The 25,968-nt window shown below is 47.2% G+C and overlaps 2 protein-coding genes across 2 annotated transcripts; one reads left to right on the top strand and one right to left on the bottom strand.

Moving 5' to 3' along the window:
- Nucleotides 1-7,850: 7,850 nt before the first annotated feature.
- LOC119431738 (putative nuclease HARBI1) lies at nucleotides 7,851-9,630 on the bottom strand. Its single transcript, XM_037699210.1, has 2 exons — nucleotides 8,977-9,630; nucleotides 7,851-8,078 (listed from the first exon to the last, which is right to left on the bottom strand). Exons 1-2 carry the CDS (start codon nucleotides 9,628-9,630, stop codon nucleotides 7,851-7,853), a joined length of 882 nt encoding a protein of 293 aa, XP_037555138.1.
- Nucleotides 9,631-16,023: 6,393 nt separating this feature from the next.
- LOC119431737 (autotransporter adhesin BpaC-like) lies at nucleotides 16,024-22,989 on the top strand. The gene is made up of 3 exons (XM_037699209.1): nucleotides 16,024-16,111; nucleotides 17,532-17,693; nucleotides 21,104-22,989. Exons 1-3 carry the CDS (start codon nucleotides 16,024-16,026, stop codon nucleotides 22,987-22,989), a joined length of 2,136 nt encoding a protein of 711 aa, XP_037555137.1.
- Nucleotides 22,990-25,968: the final 2,979 nt, after the last annotated feature.

The raw sequence follows: 25,968 nt of genomic DNA, 5'->3' as shown, positions 1-25,968 counted from the left end.
TTGGTACACTACAAGGAATTGTGCATTCATTGGATCTGTCTTGAAGGCTTCCAAAAATGGTTTTGACAGGTGTGTTTGTGCATTACTTCACTGATTTCATGTCACTGTTGCAAACATAAAGTGCTTATTTTTTACAGTGGAGTGGTTAGGGCCACCAAACTTGTGTGTGCCCAATGTACGGGGCATATAGGTAAATATGCTCTTGCACTGCGTCCAGAAGAAACGTCCTTATCTTATCTGCACTGAACATACGAGAGGGGCCATGCCTTGTGGAGGAAAATGCAAATTGACCATGCAACATCATCAATTTTGTGTCCTGTACTATCTTAGATAATTGATTAGCTGTGTATGTTCGTCGGTGCATATGCTGTGAAATGTGGTCATGTTTATATTCCACTTGTCGCCACACGCATGTGGAATAGCAAGTAGACTTGATATCAGGCAGACCTCTCCCATGTTCTTGAATTGCTTTATTTTTCTCATGCAATAGTGCCCATAATTGCCTCTGTATTATGTGCCCTCAGCAAGCAATATACACAGGAAGCCTGCTTGTGATGCAAACAAGTGTCAGCACAGACACCGTTTGTCTAGTTAAATATTTTTTATGGCTCATTGAACAGCATGAGTCCCAATATGCGAGTGAGCGACTTGTATGCAAAAGTTTAAATGCAACCGCATAGTTATCACTCACCGTTTCATTCAACCTGCTTCAGCTGGAAGCACCAGCAGGCACATGCTGTATTCTTGTCTGCTCATGGGCTTACATTGTGTCATGCTCTTTAGCACATCCTAATAGCAAGCAGAGTGAAGTATTTTATGCAAAAACATTGCTGCATCCTGCAGCAAGGCAAAACTGCGTATAGCTCACAGTGCATTGGTTGAAGTGGCTAGTAAAAGTACAAGCATTGTGTAAACGACACTGATATCAACTATGATTCTAACAACTTTGCAGATGCCGACATGCAGTGTGACGACTTGTGGCAATGGGAGTTGCCACACACCCAAGATGAAGTGGCCATGGACGATCCAGCGCCACAAAGTGGTGAAGCTGCTCGGCCAGTTAGCCATCAAACAACTCAGCCAGCATCACCCCCAGCTGCAGCTGCGCCAAGTGAAGTTCTGCCAGCTGCTGTGGCACCGGTGCCACCAGCCCGCCGTGAAAGGCGATTAAATGCTAGCCGGCCGTCCAGTTCGAGGGATGACGCCGTGACGAGCGAGCTCGTTGCTCGGCTTGCTGCCATCTCAAAAGATGCGCAACAAAAGAGCAAAGAGCACTTTCTTCGCATGAAGGTAACTCGTAAGGACCATGAACTTCGCATGCAGCTCGCTCATGATGAGCACAATGACAGATTGCAGAAAAGAGAGGCAGAACATTCGCAAGTGATGGAAAACTTAAAAGCTAAAAAGGCCCTTATTGAGCTTAAGATAAAGCTTCTGCAAAAACAAAACGAATAAGGCAGAACAAAAATATTTCATATATTGGAAAAAAAAGGTGTCTTAACCCTTTGCGGTCCGAAACTTTTACCCACTTTCCGGCTGTTCCGGTCCGAAACTATTTTGCCAGTTTCTGGCGCCGCTAACAAAACCACCAACTGTGGAAGAAAAACTCTCAGGATATTTATTTTTCTCTTGCCTTCTGCAGGCAACTCCTCTACCGATATTTGAGCAGCGTGTGATACCGCTCGGAGCATTCTCCTGGGTGCAGGGCAGGGTTGTTACTGCTGGTTTTGCAGAAAAACACCGTTTCCCTCCTGCCTCCGTTTGTTTTTCGATCGCTACAAGCGGCACAGTCCTTGCTGCTTCGGCCTGGGCACTTGTAGATGAAATGGCTCCTCCCATCTAGCATTTCCTCGTACTCCTTCCGCGCAGACGGGCCTCGCTTTTTGGCTCTAGCCCTCACGTCACCCACCAGCTGTAGGGTGAGGTTGCGGCGGTACTGCAGGTGTCGCTGTTCTTTCTCACCATGATTCTGCAGCTGTGTGCGCCTCAACATAAAGCTATTGACAATGGAAACCCGTAGAAGCTTTCAGTAAATGCACCACCGTAAAACGCACGCGGTGAAAATGTGGTCATGCTCTCAGCGAACCGCGCGAACGTGCTGTTGCGCGCGCAAGTGAGAACTCTGGTATCCAGAAGCCGTGCTGTACATTGTGCTGCACCCTAGTGCAAAAAGAAGTAAAATTCAACAAACAAACTTTATTTATCCCTCAAGAGATGGCGCATCATGTATACAAAGAATGCGCACCGGTCGCAGTAAAAAAATGCGCAATTTAACCCCCGAACACCCTTGTCGGGAGCTGCCTGACAGCGGACCGCTACGGCCGTGTTGTGTTGTCGGGCCCTGCCTGACAACGGACCGCAAAGGGTTAATGAAAATTTTAAAGATATAGGATTTTATGGTGCCAAAACCACCATCTGATTATGAGGCAGCCGTAGAGGGGGACTCCGAAAATTTTTACCTACTGAGGTTCATTATCATGCCCCTATATCTAAATAGACGGGCAATTTTGCATTCCACCACCATCACAATGAATTAGCTACTGCAGCTTGGATAGAACCTGTGACGTCAAGCTCACCAGCCCAACACCATAGCCACTGAACTACTGCCAGTTTATTTACGTAGTAGTAGTGCTCTCTCGTTATCCTCGCACTGTATTTGCAGCGTCAGCGCATGATTTGGTTGAAAAATGGCAATTATAGATGTCAGTGTCGTTTTGCTGCCATTCAGAAACAGCTTCGTGTGAAGTTCATGGTCATGACGAGTAAACTTCATGCTTCAGAAATTTGGACCACCTGGGGTTCTTTAATGTGCACCTAAATCTAAGTACACGGGTGTTTTCGTATTTCGCTCCCATCGAAATGCGGCCGCCGTGGCCTTTGATACAATTATTCTGGGAAACACAGGCATGATGTTTGCTACCACCAATTTCAAAGGCTTTGTACACGGTAATCACGTGCAACAGTGTTGAATCGATTGAAAAAGACAACTAGCACTGAAACGTGCTGTTGTGAAATTTTAATGACATTGTGCCTGTAAAAAACAAGCAAACGTTAGGTAGCTCCTGCATTCGTAACATTCAGAAGTGCATGACATCCCTTCATGGGGAAGTAGCATATTTAATCGTCATAAATGGTCTTGAATTTGGTGACAGTTGTGTGCAATTAGTGCAGAGTTGTATGCTATCAGTGCAGATAGTTACAAAAGGGTACGACAACAAGCAAACCTTACATTGCTGATGATAAGCAGTGCACAACTGCCAACTGTGCATATTAGTTTATAATCATTCTGCTACAAAATACTGCATTTACGAAGGTTGTCGCAGTTGAGGTTGTGCTTCACCGTGAGCTTGCCAAATGAGAGGAAGGGCCAAGCAGAGTGCGGGCAATCAGTGCTGCTGTGTTGCTCATGCTGCATATGTATGTATAACATGCGAGTGTTGGTGGCGCGGCGCCATGTATTTGATAGACCAATCTTTGGGAGGACTTGAGAAGAGGCGATGTTATATGCTTCTTTTAACTGTTTTACTTTTCACTTTTGTTTTTTGGACGAGTTCAATTTCGCTTTAGGTTCATTGAACCTTATGAACCACCCTTATGAAGTTTTTGCTGACCTAGGCAGTGTTACCTGTGTAGTGAAGAAGAGGAAGAAGTGCTCTTGCGTCTGTCGCTGTGCGCACCATCAGCGTTCGTGGACTGCCTCGATTGCGTGAGACGTCTAATAAATCGTCATATCACATTTGGTGGAAGGTGCTGCAATCCCCGACCTCACCCTGGAACTTCGCAGCCGAACGTTGCCGACTGCTTCAGCCGCTACCATGCTCGAGCCTACCGACAATCCGCCTGCAGCTTCCGCCGCGCCCATCATTTGCGGCGCCGTCCAGCGGCAGCGGGACCCCCCCCCCCCCCCCGTCTTTAGCGGAGCCGGTGAGACTGACGTGGAAGATTGGCTCTCTACCTATGAGAGCGTCAGTGAGAACAAGTGGGATGACCCGACGAAGTTACGTTCCGTCATCTTCTATCTTGCTGACGTTGCGAACCTCTGGTTCCGCAATCATGAGTGGGACCTCGAAACCTGGTCCGCTTTCAAGGCAGCATTCACGGAAGTCTTCGGCCGCCCAGCCTTACGAAAGCTCTGTGCTGAACAGCGTCTACGCCAGCGCGCTCAACAGCCCGGCGAGACCTACACCAGCTACATAGAGGATGTCGTCGATATTTGCGCCCGCGTCGATTCTACCATGAGTGAAGAGGACAAGGTGAAGCACATCCTCAAGGGCATCGAGGACGACGCATTTCAAATGCTTCTCGCGCGAAACCCTTTATCTGTCGCAGCTGTCGTCACTCTTTGCCAGAGCTTCGATGAGCTGCGTCGCCAGAGGGTCCTTGCGCGCAGCGCTGTTGCACCCGGCCACTCTCTCTCGGGCCTCACGCTTCCCTCCAACTCCTCGCCAGAATCCTCACTCTCCGTTCACATTAAGGATTTTATTCGTGAGGAGGTGGCGCGCCAACTGTCTATGCTGCCTCTCAGCGATCGACCCCTACAGCCTGACACATCTCTGGCCGCTCCCATTAGGAGAGCCATTTGCGAGGAACTTGCCGACTCGCTACCTTTGGCTCAACCATGTCCTCCCGTGGCGGCACCTCTGAGCTATGCAGCAGTCACAGCGCGACCTGCGCCGCCGACATTCGCATTTCCTGCGACAGTGCGACCTCAAGCAGTGCCAACTCCTGTGTCGCCTCCTATTCCGCCTCGAAGCCAAGTTCAGAACCCTTGGTGCACACGCGACAACCGACCCATATGTTTCGCTTGCGGTTTCGCCGGCCATGTCGCGCGCTTCTGCCATCGTCGCATGCCACCTACTAACCCTTCAAGCAACTACGTCGTCTACTTACTTCGCCGCCGATTCTTCGACACTACGATCCGACAGCGCCCACAGAGCAACACACGGACGCTAGTGGCATCGGACTTGGTGCAGTCCTACCGCAACGGAAAGACGGCTACGACGAGTACGTCGTCGCATATGCGAGTCGCACTTTAAAGAAGGCAGAAGCCAACTACTCTGTCACAGAGAAAGAGTGCTTGGCCATTATTTGGGCTGTCGTCAAATTTCGTCCATACCTATATGGTCGCCCTTTTGACATTGTTACCGACCACCACGCCCTTTGCTGGCTGTCCTCGTTGAAAGATCCGTCAGGTCGCCTCGGCCGCTGGGCACTTCGCTTACAAGAATATAACATCCACGTTGTCTACCGATCGGGCAGAAAGCACTCCGACGCCGATGCGCTTTCCCGATCACCGCTACCTTCCGATGTGGCTTCAGTGTCAACGCCCTTCGCATCCATGTCGACGATCAACGTCGCTGATATGCCGGCCGAGCAGCGTAAGGATCCCCTGCTTTCAACTATGCTGAATTTCCTCCACGATCCATCCGTCACACCCTCTTCTCGAACACTTCGTCGCCAAGCCGCTCACTTTGCTGTCCACGACAACGTCCTTTACCGCAGAAATGATTTGCCTGATGGTCGCAAATGGCTGCTTGTGATACCACGACACATGCGTACTGACCTATGCGCTTATTTCCATGCCGCTCCTCATAATGGTCACGCCGGCGTTCTGAAAACGTACACTCGGCTGAGGCTACGTTTCTACTGGCACGGCATGCATCACTTCGTGCGCCAGTACGTACGCGCTTGCACGGCGTGCCAAAGGCGTAAAATTCAACAGTGCCCTCCTGGCGAGTTACAGCCGCTCCCCTGCCTGGCCCGGCCATTTGATCGCGTCGGCATAGACCTATACGGGCCACTTCCCTACAGTCCCTCGGGTAACCGATGGATAATTGTAGGCGTCGACCACTTGACGCGCTACGCCGAGACTGCCGCACTTCCGGCGGCTTCTGCGCGTGACGTTGCCTTCTTCATCTTGCGAAACTTCGTTCTTCGACAGAAGAACGAAGCACCACGCGAACTGCTCAGCGACCGGGGGCATGTGTTCCTGTCCGAAGTAATACAAGCCCTTCTCGCTGCATGCAGCATCGTTCACCGCAAGTCTACCGCCTACCACCCGCAAGCGAACGGCTTGACAGAGAGGTTCAACCGCACACTCGAAGACATGTTGACTATGTACGTTGCCTCGGACCACAGTAACTGGGACACTGTTTTGCCGTTCGTAACGTATGCCTATAATACCGCCACACAAGCTACCACTGGCTTTTCGCCATTCTTTCTGTTATATGGCCGCGAGCCCTCGTGTACAATGGACACCCTGCTCCCATACCGACCCGACGCTTCTGAATGCACGCCAGTGTCTGAAGCCGCCAAATACGCAGAGGACTGTAGGCAGCTCGCCCGTACCCTTACGACCGCCGCCCAAGGTCGCCAAAAGCTGCGGCATGACAGTAACGTGCCTACACCACATTTTCCGCCTGGTTCCCTTGTTTGGTTGTGGATCCCACCTCACAGCCCTGGCCTTTCAACCAAACTTATTGCACGCTATGATGGTCCCTACCGCGTCATCGACCGTACCTCGGCTGTTAACTACGTTGTCGAGCCTGTGACGCCATCACACGACCTTAGACATCGCGGACGTGACACGGTTCATGTCAGCCGACTTCAGCCATACTATGACCCCCTGATCCTACCTACGCCGTAGGTCGCCAGGATGGCTCATCTTCTCTCCCGGGGGCCATTGTAGTGAAGAAGAGGAAGAAGTGCTCTTGCGTCTGTCGCTGTGCGCACCATCAGCGTTCGTGGACTGCCTCGATTGCGTGAGACGTCTAATAAATCGTCATATCACACCTGTCCATATTTGTGTCATTTGACAAGCTAAGTGAAATATAAGAGTACTTGTTGGACTGGTTGGATTCTAGTTAGGGTCACAAACAAAACTGCGCTGCATTCTGTGTTTCGCTCTAGCGCTTAACCTCTGTACCTGGCGTCCACCAGTTGAAGCTGCCTACTTATCTATTTTTGTTTGATAAAAAGGAATATAAAGTGCAATACAAAGTTTACATGCATTTATGAAAAATAATTTGCTATAATACGAGAGCGAGTTCCGAAGCCATTGGAGTCTTGAATTGCCATCTGCGGCTGTCCATTCGGCAAAGTTGGTGTAGGCTGTTGAACACTGGGTGCAGTGTGGGGCTGTACATTCGGAGGGCATGGGTCATGTAGAATTCTGCTAAGGTTGTGAAGCGCCGCACATGCAGTGATTACTATGAGTGAGGTGTCTGTGTCAATTTGCAGCTTCATCTGAAGGCACGGGAACCTCCTCTTCCAAATTCCAAACACACGTTCCACGCTGTTTCTTGTTTTTGCTTGTGACTTGTTGTACCTGAAAAAATAACTGCATTATGTCTCTTTGCCTTTATGTGTGTTGTTCGCAATCTGTGAATACAGTGGCACAGATCAAGGTTAGGAATGGCGTTTGATGTTACATGACGTGTTATTTTCATTCTTTCTTTTAGACAGATTTCGCTTTTGACTAACGTTGCACGTTGGGCTTGTTGGTATGTCATGATGAAGGCAAAAGGCGTAGTGCATCAGAAACGGGACACAAGAAGAAGAACACAGAAAACACACGTTTGGCGCCAAATGTGTGTGTTGTCTGTGTTCTTCTTGTGTGTTTCTGATGCGCTGCGCCTTTTGCCTTCGGTTTTGAGTTTAGAGCTTTTGAAATGAATCGCAAGAACATTCTTGAAAATGAGCAAATAAAAAGTGTTTCAATTCTGTGATGGCTCTTGTCTAACCTTGCATGTTCAGATATGTTGCTTTGCCTGCAGGAGCTTTTAAGTTTCTCAGGACACGCTTTCTTCTTCAAAATAATTTCGATATTCAGCTACACTGCTTCATAGAAATTAAAAACTATCTTGCCTGTAGTCTGGGGTGCCTTGGGCAGGATCGTTGAGAGGAGTCATCAGATATGACCTGCAGGCATAGCCCATGTCTCCGAGAAGAATACCGGGGATGGCACCCGTCTCGTACAGCACTCTGGCGCGGCTGCTGTCGAAAATTCTGCTATCGTGGGCAGACCCTGGCCAGCTAGCCACTACATCATATAATTGTAGGTCGGGCCCCGTGATTCCCTGCAAAATGGCAACTTCGTTAATAAAGGCGATATCCAAAATGCAATAACACAGAGAAAATTCTGTAGAGGTGAACCGATTGACTGGTTGTAGACTTTTTGTCATAAGTAAAGCTCTACCATAACGCTCATATTAATTGTTCAATATGCACGAACACACTTGTTGAAACGTCAAGAAACCAGAGTACTAAAATAAAAGTAGATGCTACAATACTTTTGTCATTGTCAAAGTGTAGCTCTGTGGTATGGTTATGCAGTTGAATCTCGATTACAAGATCATGACCGATACGAATTTTGGCAAGTCCCGGCCCAAGTACATCAGCCTACAAAGTGCTAAATTTCGGATGTTGGAAACCGCTTGTCGCAAACCGCCGTCGCGTGATCTCTGGCGGTACGTGCGAGCGTGTATAATTAAGGAACGCGTGTCACCTTTCAACAAAATACATGACGCAGTCTTCGCATAACAACGCAGTATCCCGACAAAGCCGACTTTAGCGATTATAAGCTTGACGAATTTTCAGGTGTCCTTGCTCTCGTTGCATTAATCTACTTATTTTTTACGTTCTTGTGTGATACAATTTTCAAGTGACAGAATTTTTTTTTGCGATGTCCCAAAATACACACATAATCGAGATTATACTGGATCAAAATACTAGGCGCTGCGATTTCATGGGAATTACGTTTTCCGATGCTGAGCAAGAACTTGCCGGTTCAAGTGGTGGCCGCGGTAGTTGTCGATGAGGACCGCGACATAGGTGGAGGTTAAGGTTACCCTCATAGCAAATTCGAAGCTTCGACAATTGTCGTAGCACATATGTATACTGGCGGTGTGAAACCGCGTCGTAAATTAGCGGGGTGATTTATTTGTTGTTACGTCTGTTACATTTACAAAAACGTACTACGAGCTGCATTATGTACCGCTTCTGTTTGCGTATCAAACCACCACTGCAATATTTGTAACGAGCACTCATCTGAACATTTATCGAAAAGTATCCTTTCCGGTTGCGGTACACCTCGGCGTGGTCACCACCGGGGCTCTTAATTGGCACATGGGTGCAATCAATGCACCCACTCACACCGGGAAACTTGCCTATTCTATAGAAATCTTGCATTACACCGCTCATTTTTGAAGCGGCGGGAAATTGCACAAGCACAGGAAATAGGCTTCTGGCGATCATAGTCGATACGCGTTCGATTACCCGTGACACTGTCGGCTGTGAAACATTCACTAGGTCGCCGGTCACAATTTGGAACGTGCCGGCTCCATAGAAGCGCAGTGTGATGAGCAGCTGCAGGAGAGGCGGCACAGGGAACCCACGTCCATCGGTGTTCTCCCGCAGAGGCAGCCTATCGAGCAGCTGCTGCACGGTCCTTTTTGTAAATCGATAACGGCACAAAAACTCGTAGTCGTCGTACACTTCCATGGGATTCAAGCGATCCCTGAGCACTCGCCGTGCCGGTGACGCGTATGAAAAGGCTGCCCCACGCATTAGTTCCTCATGACGCTCCAGATAGTTAACGAACTCCGCGAAGTTGTCGACCATCGCCGCCATTTTGTTTGTTTACAAGGGAGCGTTAAGGTAGGTCGGAGGCTACCTTAACCAAGCCTTACTTATCACGGCGATAAGTACAAGAAAAGTTCTGCGATAAGTACAAGGTTGGTTCTTGAAACGCGTTAAGGGCTGTTCGCTGACTTAAGTCATAAGTATAAGTATAAGTTTGGTTTGTGAATACGGCGGTAAGAGAGCTACGGATGATTAAAAGTTACCCTCCTCCTTAGCCATGCATTTCCTCCTCAACTCGTTAGCCGAGGGATCGGGGCTAAGCTCCGCCTTCGTTGGCTCTACGTCATGTTATGACGTAAGGTTGTGAACTACCGGTTGTCTTGGAGCCAGCGCGTGAAGGCAGTACAACCTCTCCGATAGCCGCCTGGCCGTCGATGCCCAGCGAGAGCGATCAAGCAGCCTGCATGGCGAGCGTTCTGTCGCAGCGCAGATTGTGTCCGGTATTCCGGTAACCACAGGCGAGCTGGGTGTTTTGACGGATAGGCAGAGGCATAAACTAAAGCCCCTCCATAAGGCTGTGATGAAGGAGCTTCATAGATGTACGTGAGTGGCCTGATCGGCATGCACGGTCAAGTCATCTGGTGCCGCAGAGCTTAACCAACCAAATACAGAGCTAATATTGCTCTAACCAAGTGTAAAACATTTTACACATATAAAAAACAACGTGTTCAAGATTACGCTCCAGCCGAAAAATTGAGCCAGCAACAAAGTAGAATAAACTTGGTTACTGCTATATTAGCTGTGTGTTTGGATGAGCTTTGTGCCGCCAGGTGGCTGGCACCGTGCAAGCAGTTCACGTTTGCGCTTCCGTTCATCACATAAAACGTGGTAAAACTGCCAGTACATTTGCGCTTGCGTTTACCTGAATACCGGGCACGCTAATCTCTATTGTGGCAATCCTTCGACATGAAGTGACGGCCGCAAACGCGTAGATGCTGGCGCCGTTTGGATACCGACAGTCCGATGCGCTGCAGCCACTACGCTCGTCTGCTGCTTTGGAGCGGGGCACGATGTCGCAGCTTGACATGTCGCCGATCGCTACGTTTGCAGCCCACAACGCAACAAGGGCGAACCATGGTTCTCGCGAAAAGAAAGAACAAGACCAACACTGACTGCGCAGCTCTCGTCAACATGGAGCACGTTTTAACACAAGCAGACGACACTTGCTGTGGGTTGGAAGTGCTTTTAATGTAGTGATACATCTCCTTGTGCATACTCTTTCTGTCACTTTCTTTTTATAGACACAAATTAACTAACATCTAAACTATTACGAACAACATTTGTTCACCATGATGTTCGAAAAATAATCGATGACGTGCCCTGGGCGCAACACTCCAATTGCTAGTAGATACAGCGTTCGACCGCTGGCGCCACGCTGCGCCGCTCGCGCGTACCGCGTTTATAGGTGGTTTCTTTCGCCGAGGGCGCTCAAACGCAATCATATGGTTCGCATGAATGCAACGCTTGGAAGCGCGACTGTATGGCTGAGTGGTTACGGCGCTCGCTTCGGGATCATGCGTACGCTGGTTCAAATCCCGCCCTGGCTAAATTTTTTTCGTAATATCACGCTTTTCCTTTTATTGCGATAGCAATTATATGGACACTCAAAAGCAGATTTCTGCCGTCGGCGTCGCCGTCGCCGTCGGCAGAAATCGCGCGCGCGTCGCCGATGAAATCGTCGCCGCGCGCCGAACGCTGTATGTGCGAGTGAAAGGGCGCGAGGGACGCGTGCTTTCACGGGGAGTGAACGCACGGCGGAGAACAAACGCGTGTTCTGCGCTGTGCTCCCTTAAGGGCTGCGATGATAAGTGGTTCGTGAGGGAAAGGGAAAGGTTGGCGCTATCTTCTGAAGGGCTGCAGAAGTAGGCGTCTCTTTCCTCCTCTACAATCACCATATATGTAGAGCAAACGTGCCTTCTTCCGACGCGCGAAAGGACGTGGGGGAGGGGGAGGGAAGGGAGGCGACGTTTAGCTGCGGCACCAAGTGCCTATTTATATGAGAGGCTCCGGCAACAGTCACCAACGCCGCACGCATTTTGAGCGAACGCGGGCAAAACGCCGACGGCGTCGACAACAGTTCTGCGTGTTGCCGGTGCTGCTGCATGTCCAAGTTTATACAGCTGATAAAGCTGCTATCATTACTCCGTATAGCTCTCTTCAAATTTGCTATCGCAATTGATGCTTCGCCTTTCAGGTGAAACTGCGACAACTTTTTTTTTCCTCTCTGTTTGCCAGAACGGTCGCTTGAACCCCGGTGGCACGGCGGCAGCCGTGGTGCCGGGCGCCGACGCGAAGCGGCGGTCGTTGGGGTGTTGCGGAGCGCAGCGTAGCAACACCCCAAATAAAAAAATACTGCTCCAGTCAGGTAGACTGCTCCCTCCCTGATAGTGAGATTATATTTGGATCATCAAAACAGTGATGCATTTATAATACCACCGATCCCAACAGCAGGCTAGTCACCACCAGCCCAGCGTTTTCTCCGTCAACGCCTCCTCCGTTCCAACGGCGGCGGCTAGAAACATGGTACGCGCGAGCGGCGCAGCGTGGCGCCAGCGGTCGAGCGCTGTATCTACTAGCAATTGGAAATACGCGCCCTGGGCAGCCAATCGGATAGCTGGCCGTATACTGACGTGTTATGGTCAAATCGCGTCACTTGGTCACAAAACTCAGCCGATTGGCGTGCTGCGATCGGTAGCGATGTACCTTTTTAATACCTTATAATAAATTACACGCTTTACGTGGAACGCTTAGATGCGTCAATTAATGACCACAAGTACCTACTCTAACGACTCAGTACGTTTGTACTAAATCGTGAAAATCGTTTCAGGGTCCTTTAAGTATATATTCTTTCTATGCAACCTGTCACCTGATGCAATGTTTGTGATTATACGTGGCATTGGTCACAAGTTATCTTCATGCATTCATGAACATGTTTCATAATTCAATCGCCCTTGCCACACAACTGGGGTTTAAGTGTTATCTTTTTCTGAAATGAAGACTTAACTGCTAACCATTTGGTTGTTTCTTTTTTCATCTATGACTTCAGATTCTGGAAAGGCCACGTAAGTAGCAGGTCGAGTCGTTTTACAGTATACAAATGGTAGGTATCGGGCCCGCCACGACGCAAGTGGTGACATTGATGTCGAGCAATCGATTATTCAGGGACGCGTTAGCAATATACAGGGTGATGATGCTTAAGTTTGACGGAGTTTTGAAAACTTGTCAATGGCAGGTAGCATAATTCTTGTCCATGAGCTGTATTATTCGAAGAGGCGGACATTACTAGCGCGAGCAATCGGAACTTATATTTAAGTAATTCACAGAAATTCACTAATTTACTTTTTAAGCAACAACATTACGGCCCATATTACAATTTACGATTTGCAGCCGGTGAGTTTGCAAGATGGATCCACTTGAAGTGAATTTCCGGGAGGACACCAGCTTCGAGATAATATTTCCCAAAGTGTAGGACGAAATACATGGGCGTTCCATTTAATTTTGTGCTCAAATGCATAACAGACCGTTTTGTTAAAAAAAAAGTAAGTGATACAACCTTGAATTTGTATGGCGAGTTTGATGGCGCATACCTCCAAAGTGGTGTCATGCTGGAAATTAATTCGAAGGAAATACGCCTTGCAAACTCGCCGGCTACAATTCGTAAATTCCAATATGTGCCGTAAAGTGATTAATTAAGTGGATAAATCGTCAATTTCTGCTAATTAGTTGAAAATGCGTTTCAATTTCTTGTGGAAGTAATGTCTGCCTCACTGAATAATATAGCTCAAGGAATAGAATTACGTTATCTGCAACAGGAAATTTTAAAAATTTTGTAATACATTAAAATGATCATTCCGTAAACAGACCCGTACTAGAACACCTGTGGTAAAAGGAGCGGTGAGCTCACGTTTTTCTAATCTTAAGACCATTGAATGCGAGGGGCAACACTGGAAACACCGGTGCTGGTGCTGCAATTGTTCTTGCTTTGAAAGTTAGACCACGTGACATCGGTTCGCCGTGGTGAAAGCGCACGTGGCACTTTGATCCTCCTATTGATAAGCTTTGTCATCTTGATAGTTCATTAATGCCGCTCCTTGCCGTTGAATTGCACTGGCTGGCATTTTAAAACATAGCAATGCTGCTTGGGCCTTCTAGGCGCATTTAGTTTGGGAAACGCCGGATATTCTAATACGGCGTATAAAAGCGCACACCGAAAACAACGAACAAGCGCTTTTGAGTCGAACCACAATAACCGATTGAAATTCCGCAACCGCACGGCACAAAACGAAGCGCGCGATGGCACTGAAGCAGATACCGTGGCGCAGTGATCGAGCATTACACGTCATTGAGGCGCTGGTAGCATGCGGTGCCAGGGTGTGTTTACGCCCATTGTCTCGATGCAGTTTTTGATGCCCGTTGATGGCAAATAATGACACTGAAAAAGTGCGTCGTTTAACGTAGTCTGATTCGTTGAGCGTTAGGCATATATTGTCTCAGCAGCTTACTTCTATAAAGTACATTGCAACCCTTATCACCAAATCGCAGGGAACCTCCGAGATCTTCTAACACGTGCAAATGGTTGATGCTGAGTGGACTTCTGTCCGCTTTGATTATCGGTGCCCTATGCGGAATTTACGTTCGATCGCACCACAGAGGTGAGTTCCAAACTAGTCATCTCTAATGCAGAAATGTAGAGAACTCTGACTCTCTCAGAACGGCTACCTCATTAGAAAGAGAGAGAGAGAGAGTAACTGGCTTTGCGAAACGGAACACGTGGATCAGGTCAGCTTGACTGTTTCAATAAAATTTCTAGTCAATCATCCGCAAGCTCCGCTTAAATTTTCAGGAAAGTTCGAAAGGCGTCTGAAACTCTGCACTATATTGAAACCGAGAGGGTGTACAGCGACTACTATAGCATGCATCCGCCGTTCTGGTGTGATCGACCATTAGACATATTTTTAATAACTTGTTTTCGCGCCAACATTTAATTTTGATAATTGTGAGAGCAGCTTGCCGTCTGCTTCATTTATCTGGCGTTGACCGCAACAACAGTCCACTTGGATATTGACTTGATTAACGAGTGTCGCATGTGTACTTACTCGCTACGTTAGCGACGCATTCCCACAAGGCAGTCAGGATAGCAGCAGACGGTTAAGGACTGTTGTGAATTTTCTCTGCAAATAACACTGACATGCATAAAAGGAAAATGAGGACTGCCGGACTTATTGGGTGCAAGGCGACACGAAATAAAATACAGATCCACCATGAGTGATCTTTATTAGTTTTGCGTTGTTAGATGTAAATGTGCATCCTTGCTAGCTGTTAGTCCTAACCAGACGCGCTTCTCGACAAGTACTCGTACTATCGTCAGGTCATCGTAATGCTGAGGATAAACAAAAAGTTCGAAAAAAATAAGAAAGACGGTGCCTAAGCCAGCTGGCCAACCTAAAAAAAAAATTAAAATCACACTTACGAAAATTGACCTCCCCAGAAACTGCCGAACGTATGGACATCGACAAAGCACATGCAATAAAATTGACATTGGCTAACGAGGTACATGATTAGGTTCTTATTATGGTGCATGAGAGAATAATAAAGCCTTGCTTAGTTAACCTCCTTGGCCCCATAGTGCCCAATTTATTCCTTTTAAGGATTATTCCTTAAAAGGAATAAGTTATTCCCATTTATTCCTTTTAAGGATTAGCTCAGCTGCAAATAAGTAAAATATCCAACTCCGATTTAAAGTCTGAAGCCTGTGGAACTGTGTGAAAGGGGTTTAAGCACATTACTCTGTAAGCTTTTGTAAAAATTCCTACCACTTCGGTTTAGGCCGTTGTGTTGCCACAGACGACAAAAGGCAACTATCTAGCACCTCTCGATGACTGCGAGCTGACAAGAAAATGCAGAATGCGGCATCAATAAGCCAACGTTCCATGCGATGTTAGATCTTCATCTGTGTCTTTTGGCCAATAAAAACGGTTTTCATGGCAGTAATCATAAGTACGCGGTTACCTTCTCCATTTACCTGGAGATGCTGTCTCCAGCATCTAACCGGGGTATTCAAATGACAAATTGTGTTTTCACGTTAATAATATACCAGTCGGCAATAAAATCCGCTTCAAAAGTTATTATGCCCGCAAGCGGGCTTCGGGACTGAGGAGTATTTACGTGGTACGACGGGTAAAGATTAGGAGGCCAGATTCAAGGTACATGGAAGCCGACACTGTGCTCTCGAAATGCGACTGTTGGACTGCCACTACGAATTTATTGCGCAGCTATAGCGACGCGCGAGATATTAGGCACCTCATAGCATGAAATAATGTGCTAGCTATCACCTTAGATCCTTCCAATTCCTCTTTACGCTGGCACATAGTCTCTCTATTTATGCCAGGCCTGACAGCGCACCAGCCGAAGGCTCGCGACCTGGTCATCGCCGCTCAGCGAGCATCTCCGGCTGACAGCAGACCAGCTGGTGAGTAGTAGACACGTATAACCCCGTGTTAACGGTTGATGAATTCATAAAAATATAGTTTTAACGCGTTAACGTTCATTTTTTGTTACAGGCCCGCAGCTTTAGCGTACAGTACATAAAAAAGTGTTATTTAAAAGAAGAAAATAGAACAAAAGAAGAGAGAACAAAAGCGAAAAAAAAAGAAACTTCCAGAATAGAAGCAGACGCGCAAACTTAAAACGTCCGGAATGAACTTTGTGCCTGCACAAGCACCTCATGAAACGCTCGCTGCATTCGGTTCCGAAAAAATTCGCCGTGAGTTCGGGAATGAGAACGGGAGGCTTAGGCTGCGTTCACAGATGGAGCTTTCTTTCCAGGGAGTATGCGACAAAAAGTTAGGACGAGACCGCTTCAATCCGCCCGAGGACAATTTTCGTCTAGGGAAAAAAAATTGTATCGCATTCTGGCAACCAATCAGAACATTCAGAACAATCAGAATCAGAACCAAACAGAACAAAAAAACTCACGGAAGACAGGCTATAGATTGTAAGCATCCGGCTAGCAATGGGAAAGATTTCACTAGCCTTGTTCACTGACGGCATTGTCTGCAGAAATACTTGCAATTGTCTTGGGAATTTTTTCGGTGGAACGTGAGAAAACAAATCTGGAGTATAAGTGTACGTGTCACGTTGAGGATATATGCAACATTATTGCTAATATTGTTAAAGCGCATGTGTGTGTTGAGTGACCGCACAGTCGGTACATGTAGAAGCGGGTTTGCACTGTGAGTACGCAACTTTTCCATTGCTGTGAATGAATGCCATAAATGCTGCCTATTGTAAGCCGCATTGATCTTAAAAGTACAGTGTGTGTAAAGAAACAAACATGGTTTATAAATAGAAGCGACAGTTTAATAAACAAACTTCCGACTGAACGGTTTATAACAATGCCGCGAACAAAACGACGAACAATATAGAAAACACATTCACGCCATCTTGTTGCGTAGCCTTCCTTTCCCTAGCTCACTCAACAGTCTCCTCACGTAAGCTAAAGAGGGCCGTTTCATGCTTTGTCTCGGAGTGATGTTGCAGCAACTAGCAGATGGTGTCGCGAACATGATTACGTGAAATTCAAACGGAAACAGTGCGATGCGTTCTGTTAGAACAATGGGCTACAGCTCATTCACATTTACTAACAGTTGATGCGAAACCTCAAAACTTTATGCTGGACTTTTCAGCGTGATACATTGTTTTTTTTTTCGCATTTCAGGGCCAAGGTGGCTTAAACGCGTAGCAATGGATCCAGTTTTTGCCCAGGAGGGACATGCTTCCTAGAACGCGGCTGCTGGAGACTCCCGTTAAATTATTGATACTTTTTATGGGACCTGTAGTTTTTGGTGTATAATCTGAGGTGTAAAGACTTCAAGATTCTTCTGTTGTAGAGAAGAAGAAGAGTGACATCTTTCCTGGTCTGTTTAATGCAGGCGGACGCCATGCGGGCGATGTACCGGTCCGTCGAATACCGGTCGCCACGGAGCGGACGGCGGCGGCGAATCGTGCCACTCACCGCGGGCGCCATGAACCTCCGGGAAACCGACTTGCAAGTGAGTGTTGCTGAGAGACATTCTTAAAAGAACACAGCGTACCCACTTCCAAAGAGTCGAGGGAGCAGAGTAAGATGGCGTAGAACAAGACAAGGAGACAAGATAGCATCGTGATATACCTATTATTTTATATCCGGCACGTTAGCTTCACATATATATATCAATATTTAGAAAACATATAGCAACCATTACATAAAATAATGCCTGTCCCTGAGAAATAAACCAAGGTCAATGACCCTGAGCTGTATGGGATAACGATTACTCTGTTGTCTACCTACACGTATAAATGCATAACTTGTCCAAAATAAAGCAGTTCGCGTTCCTGCCTGCGGCCTGCTCGGTGCTTCTGTTGTGAAACAGGGCTGTGAGATAACTAAATACGTTCCTTCTTACACACTCGGTGTAAGCTGCAACCATTGCCAATGCTAGGAGAGGTGAATAGAGGGCAGTACTGAAATATGGGCCACACTATGTTACCTACGTAAAACCCCAGAAAGAAGAAGAATGACCGCGGACACTCGCTGTCAAAAGGCTGGCGTGAGGAATCGCGCCAGCAGCAGCGAGCGAAGTGACCTTCGTGCTGTCGATCGCTTTAACCCAAACTGAGCGGTGAGAACACAGCACACACAAAGGTATGAGCCGTCGGCGCACCTAGGCTCTGCCCCTAACGCAGATCGCTTTCAAGATAAACCTCGCGTGACCGCGTGCGGCCGTGCACTCCGCAATAGCTGCTGGAGTACAACTCCCTCGTGCCTTGCGCGCGACAGAAGATGGAGCGCTTCCTGCCCGCTTTCCTCACTTGGGCGCGCGAGATTGAGCTTCGATCGTCGGCTCCCCTTACACGCTTCCACTCGCACATACAGCATAGAGCTCGCGGCCGATGGTATTATCGCCCTTGGACTTTATAGGAACATCACGGCGACGTCGATAGCGACAGCAATAATGCGCCTGTAGTGTCCATATTATTTCTATCACAATAAAAGCGAGAGGGGGAAGAAGGCGCCAGGCGGCTGCCTTTCCTGTTGCCATGACGACTGAAACAATCCTACGCGTCGACATGTTGCGACGTAAGCACACTAAAGTATCGCCCACTTGCTAGGGCCGTAACTAATGAGGGCATTGGCGCTAGCGTTGACGGAGGGTCTGCATTAGGCGAGTCAATGGAAGCCACGCGGAGATTCGCGCCCCGACCCGTGCCAGCGAGTGGGGCAAGGAGGCGCCAAGCCAGAAGCGGCGTGCGAGCGGGCGCGTCGTAGAGCGTGCGCACGCGCGTTGAGCAAGAAGGGGCTTAGCGAATAGCGGCCAGAGAGCGGCGCTAGGCGATGCGCGCATTGGCGACAAACTCTGTGACCTTGGGTAGCACCCCGTTTGACCTTGATTCTATCTGACTAGGCAATGAAATGCAGCGCATTTAAAAGGATATGTACTGCAAAGCACAATGGCGGAAAATTACAGGTTTATCGCAGAGGCCTGTCTCTGTAGCTAGACAACACCTGAAGAGCTGGCGCATGTGGGACCCACCGTAAAGATCACTTTCCGTTTGGCTGGTTCCAATCCATAGTCCCCCTCGTGCCCTCCGAGTGAAGCCTTAGATACTTTCCATCCTTAACTGCACATGGCGGTAGGTGTCTGCTCGTTGACCCACGTAAATGGTGAGATACTTTGCACAGAAAAACTGGCTTGACCAAGTTGAAGAAAACTCGGGTAGGCTGTGTGAGGGACAAAGTTGCTGTGGGGTACGCGAAGCGTTTTGTGCGTGCTGCAGATGGTGTATGGTCATTAGGGTACAGAAACGACGTAACAATATGCACAAGTAACAGCTATTCACGCATAAGACAGCCTACATTCCTAACTTAAGTTAGAGCTAGTAGGCGTCTGAAGGTCTAATTATGCAATCGTGCTCGCTTTCGATTCGCATTGGGCCGGATTGTATCGCAGAGGGTACTTCGGTACTTGTCTAAGAATATGACTCACTATGGTGCTCGAGACTGTCCAATGCCTTTCGAGCCCGCCGCACTCGTAGACGATTAGGCTTCCTGCGCTTGCCTGAATCTCCTGCGCTTGATCTTATGAAGACGGACACCTTCCGCCGTAGTCAAAGGGGTTGGACATCGCGGTCTTCTTACCGGCAGATCTTTACGCCATTTCTGGAACATACTTGTCAAACGCAGTGGGGTCGTAACTGAGCAAGCGTTACATTTTTGCAAAAGGTTGCACAATTGCAGGCCTTATAACACTTAATTAGCACCAGTATAACTTTGATAAGCAACACTACTATGCCATAGCGAGCTCTCCAAAACGATACCAACCCTGCTCGAATCAACAAAAGCACTGCCGAGCTAAACCTCTCTGAACGCCGTGCTTGAAGCTAATTTGAGCACCGATTGCGTCATGCGTTGCGCAACAATGGCGCCGTCTGGGCACGTGACACAGGCATTAGTGAGTAGTTGCTTCTCTCTTCTACACAACGGTACCAAAGGAATGCGCATGAAATGTATTCACGAATTAGAAAGCTTACATGCTTAACTTATGACGCAGGTAGTGGGAGTCCTACGATGTAGTCTAGCAGGCGCGGTCGCTTTCTATTCGTAGTTGACGTGGCCAACTTTCTAGGCGTGGTCATCTGTGGTGGGTGTGAAATATTATCTCTCTGTCTTGCTGACCGAATCTCTTCACGCTCTTTCTGGATTTTGCGTCGCGAACATGGGGGCGTCATAACCAATCAAGCGTAAAATTTCTGACAGAAAAGATTGCTCACTTGTAGGTATTACACCGCAAGATTGGTGGGAGCTTGATGAATTTTAACTTCTATGGTTGAATGAGCTCTCTTGAACATGACACTGCTGCTTGGATTGACAAACATACAGCCGAGCCATGCCTCTCTCAACAGCGAGCGAAAGGTTATAAGTAGCTCCAATTTGGTCATGCGTTGCGCGGCAAAGGCGTCATTCATCTCTGCACACGACACATATATGATCGAGTAATGGGTTCTTTCCTCTCTACAACTACACAAAAGTAAGGTGCGTGGTTAGTTGTTGCAAAGATACAGGTGATAGGGCTCCAACATTTTCTCGTTACACGTGGTCTTAGCAAGCCACTCCCTCTTACAGATTTTAAAGGCGTTTAACGTCAAAAACTGCCTCGAAACAACGACGCGGAGGTTTTGAGAAGTATCTAACAGCCGAGTAGTTCAGCTGGGATAACTTATTGCCCAACAGAATTCGGATGCATGTATCATTGCAACGCGAAGTGCCGCCAGACCATACAAGAAGATATGGCATTCTAGACATGTGATGGAGGGTTGCGACCCAAGTTGTGACCGCAGATTAGCCATGTACATAGATACGCTGCTTTCTCTATCTTGCAATTAACTGATCCATTGCGTTGCACCATTTTCCACACATATACAGGCGCAAGTGTCGAAGACCAGGATGATGTAGGATATGGCACCAAAGAGGGCGAGAATACAATCGAAGAGAAAGAACCTCGAGGACGCCCCTCCAAGCGCGGCGGCCACACAGCCTCGGGATCCGGAGTTGACGAAAAGAAAGGACTTGGAAACACCACCACGCCTGGCGAACATATACCCACAAGTATTCAGATCAAAAGGGATGAGACGGGTGCGAGTGGCACAGAGCCTGGCGACTATACAGGCGCTAGTTTTGCGTCTGATAATACAGAACCTGTTGGATATACCAGCGTGAGTGGTGACCATAATTTATCTGCTGCCAACATTACACAAACCCAGTCTTATGATTATGCCACCGGTGCGGTAAGCCACATGGTAACGCATACTGAAGCTGAAGACACGCAAACTATGAAAAATACCGAAAATGCTAGCGACATTACTGTGGCGGGTTCTGCGGCTGAAGAGACACAGTTTGGGGAAAATGCCACCAAAGTTGGTGGTCACACCGCCACGGCTTCTGGAACTGAGGAAACAGAGCCACTTGTAAACACCAGCACAAGTGGAGGCTCTACTGCCACTGGTTCTCGAGCTGCAGAGACTGGACCGGTTAAAAATACCATTAAGTCTGACAACAATGCTGCCATTGGTTTAGAAACAGAAGCGGTGGAACCTGCTGAAAATGTCACTATGACCGGTTCTCTTACTGTATCAGGTGCTGGAGAGGTAGAACAACTTGAGAATGTCACCAAGGGTGGTGACTACACTGCTACTGGTGGTGGAGCTGAAAAGACGGAACCACATGGATATATCAGCATGGATAGCATGGAGCCTTCTACTAACTATGGAACTGCAATGACTGAACTAATTGAAAGTACCAACAAGGCAGGTAATCACACTGCAACGGGTTTTGGAGATGAAGAGACGGAATTTATTGACAGAACCAACATTTCTGGCGCCCATACAGCTATGAGTATTGAAGCTGAAGTGACGGATCCACTTGAAAATAGCACCCTACATGGTCATCATGTTACCACAGGCACAGGAGCTGAGGATACTGAAGCACATGAAAATAATACCAAGGTGAGCGGCCATACTTTAACTGCTCATGAAGTTGAATATACGGAACCAATTGCGAATACCACCAAGGCCGGCGATCAAACTGCAAAGGCTTCTGGAGAGAAAGAGACGGGGTCCATTGACATTACCAGCACACCGGGTGAGCGAACAGCAATGAGTATCGGAGCTGAAGTGACGGATCCACTTGAAAATAACACCATACATGGCGACCATGTTACCACGGGCACAAGAGCTGAAGAGAGTGAAGGACGTGAAACTAATAGCACGGTGAGCGACCACACTTTCACTGCCCATGAAGCTGAAGAGACGGAACCAATTGCGAGTACCAACCCACCCGGCGACCATACAGCAATTAGTAGTGAAGCGGAAGTTACGGAAACATTTGAGAATAGAACAGGGGACGACCATGTTGCCAGTGTTACAGGAGCTGAAGAGACGGAACCATTTGCGAATACTACCAAGGTCGGCGACCATACCACAAGTTCGGAAGCTGAAGATACGAAATCGGCTAATATTACTAACACACCCGGCGACTCTACAGCAATGCATACGGGTGCTGAAGATACAGAACCACTTGATAATAGCACTACACATAGTGGCCATGTTGCCACGGATACTGCACCTAATGGGACAAGAGCACTTGGAAATACTACCATGGCCAGTGACCATTATTCCACGAGTACTGAAGCTGACATGATGGAAGCACTTAATACCACGAAGGTCGGCGACCATACTAGAAAGGTTGCTGCCAGTGGAGACGGTAAGCCAGATAGTAACGCCATCAAGATTAGCTGCCAGAGTGAGCACTAGTCACCATATTTATGGTTCGCTGTGTAGCGCTGGCACAATTACGTGAATCTGGATAATGAGCTAACGGCAGAAATGAAAGTTAGAATTCAAATCTAAGAGAAATATGTACGCGGCATTTTCCTATGCACCCGGTTTCCCTTCTTACTTTATATTTCACTACTCCATACATGCCGACTGCGTCTCGCCTCGGGAGGTGAATATCGCTGTCACAATAACAAAGCTTAGTTGTCGCTTTGAGTATGAAATCTAACATCGCCAGAAAAAGCAGAATAGAATGGAAGACTTAGCAGCCATAATTTACTGACGCATTCAAGGCCAATTGAAATGGTACTTCGCCTTAACAAAATTGATAATATATGAGTAGTTTGTACTACTGAGGCAAACTTGGCAAATCTGCCAGGGCTGGCAACTAACTTTTTTTATTAGCAGCCTTTTAACTCTTGCATTTACCTAAGTTTATATCTAAAACTAAATTTATAAAGGAAGTGGTGAACACCTTGTAAGAAAACGCTCTTCTCAGAATAAAAATTTCCCCTTTTCATGGAAACCAGTAAAATAGCAATTTTTCCTTCGCATGTACAATGACACGATGCATGTCTCGCATATCTATCGAAGGTTGTGACTTTGATCTGGTCAGCGTAGCTTGCACTGGAGGCGCACTGCTAAAGTGACAGTGGAGCTGATGGGTACCTAGCTAGTCCGGGCTTTTGGGCTAGGCTAAGCAATACCAAGTCATCCCCAGCATTTTCCGGAATTTATTGATTCTTGATCGATTATCGATTAGCTATTGATTGGCTATCGATTCGCTATCGATGACTGAGTAAGCTTAAGTAGTCCCAACCATGCTTAGCTTCACTTATTCAGGCTCAGTTTCTCTAGTTAACATGGGCATGTGTCATTGCGCTTAGACCCTTTCTGCACCACCTCCAGGATCGGTCCACATTTTCTGTTCGCGGTTGACACATGGCGCCTGGCTTAAACAGCTCCGTTGTTAAAATGAGCATATCCAGCTTCGCAGGTTGGACTAACATAACACGGGACTACAGCAACTATCTCAAAAACTGGGCTAGTTGATGCGTATGCACCGACTAGCCCAACTAGCCTAGCAAGCTAAGCTAAACTACCCTCTGAACTTGCCAGTAAATGCGTCTTAGATAAGCTAGCCTGAAAGATACACTTCCACTGTATTTTTGTATTTTATTGGGCTTGTTGCTGCATACGCACCAACTAGCCATACAGCAAAATAAAATGTTTGTGTTCCTTTTAGACATATCTGTCCTGAGACGATGCTACTTATCATCTGAGAGAAAGAGATCTACAGAAGTTTTCGACAGAAGGCAGACTAAGTCAGTGGTGGCATCCTTAGCGAGAAACCAAAGACTGGAAATTCAAAATGCCTAAACGGTCCTTTACCAATTTTCATCCACCAGCTGACAGAAAACAACATCGTCACTTTTCGTGCGGGATGTGACAAAGGCAGAAATGCCCCGGCTCATGCAGCAACGCCTGCAGTTGTTTGAGGAGGCGCATTGCAAAAGCTCCGTGTCTGCATTACTGCTTCGGAGATATAAAAAATTAGTCCATAAGAATTCCACGTCTTCTATGACCAAATATTCCGAAAACGTAAGCTATTGTCTAAGCGGACGGAATATTTTCAGAATAGAAAGGAAAGAATAAAAGTTCTAATTCGGCTAATTAAGGAGGTTGCCATTAGATTACGATCGATTTCTGTTAATGTTATTCTAATCTCAGTGAGCCAATGTCTTAACTCTTCTAATGGATGTGGAAATCTGTACGTCCAGTAATCCGTAAGTCACAATTCCCACTTAACCACTTCTAATTACATATCCCCCCCAACCCCCCGAATAAGTAAAAAAGTAAACAACTGTCATATTGCCAAAACTCAAATTTGTAGCGCTGTGCCAACGTTCACAACTTTCCAATAGCGAATCGAATATTGTCTGATTGAATTTGGTCCTGGAATTGTATTGTCACTACCCGATTTGGTCCTAAATTTAACATTCACTATTCGAAACATCGAATGTTCATTACTTCACGTCACCGAATTCAGACGATCAGAAATATGACGCCGATAACGGCGAACGCTCTCCTGTGGTGGTGCTCACCTTCCTATCTGACAAAAGGAATGTAAAAAAACAATGAAAAAAAAACAAACAATGCGAGACAGAAACGCAAAAACATACCAGTACGTCAGTCACGCTGAAAGGGTTAATGTTGAGAGGACCGCACAATATTCCAAAGCTATTCAGAAAGTATTGGATGTTCGATTTGTTTCGGTTCTGGCAATATTTAATTTTGTGTTCCACTAGGTATCGAATAACTACTATTCCCATATACCTACAAATTAGGCTGTTTAAGTTTACTTTGGCACTGATATCCTACTTACAGAGCCCACTGATATGGATGGGGCTGGAACGCATCCACCTGAACGATCTGATGCTGTCACCATGGCCGGATACAGTAAGTTAGGCGTCTTATCCGACGTCGTAGACAGCGTGCGCTTCTTACGACGTTCACAAGGACATCAGTGTTGTCCTCTTGCTATTATTCTCAATGTCTAATATTTGTTCAGCAGCCACAGTGTGAACCAGAGCATAGATTAGGCTACTGAAAATTTTGCTGTTTCTCCGAAACGAAACGACCTCGAGTAATATTAAATTGACTTTGCATCATCTGCTGTATTGCGCTGTCAGGAAATCCCCGTACACAGATGGCTCGCCCTGCTAGTACCAAGCGTTCAAATGATTATAGTTCTTCGATGACTTGATCAGGCAGTTGTACGAAAACGTTTACTGTTGGTGTTGTTGCGGTGTATTATGTAGGTACAGAATCACTGACATATCCAGGATGTGGGTAGGAGAAATTTTCTGAAAAAATGTGTGCTGCAATAACAACCCATCCCTGCTTCCATAAAAAAACAAGAAAAAAACATTCGTTGCGAATGACACATTTGCAAAA

The sequence above is a fragment of the Dermacentor silvarum genome, chromosome 10 (genome assembly GCF_013339745.2).
Source record: "Dermacentor silvarum isolate Dsil-2018 chromosome 10, BIME_Dsil_1.4, whole genome shotgun sequence".
Taxonomy (NCBI): Eukaryota; Metazoa; Arthropoda; class Arachnida; order Ixodida; family Ixodidae; genus Dermacentor; species Dermacentor silvarum.
The sequence above is the reverse complement of the archived record's forward strand: the minus strand, read 5'-3'. Positions and strand labels throughout refer to the sequence as shown.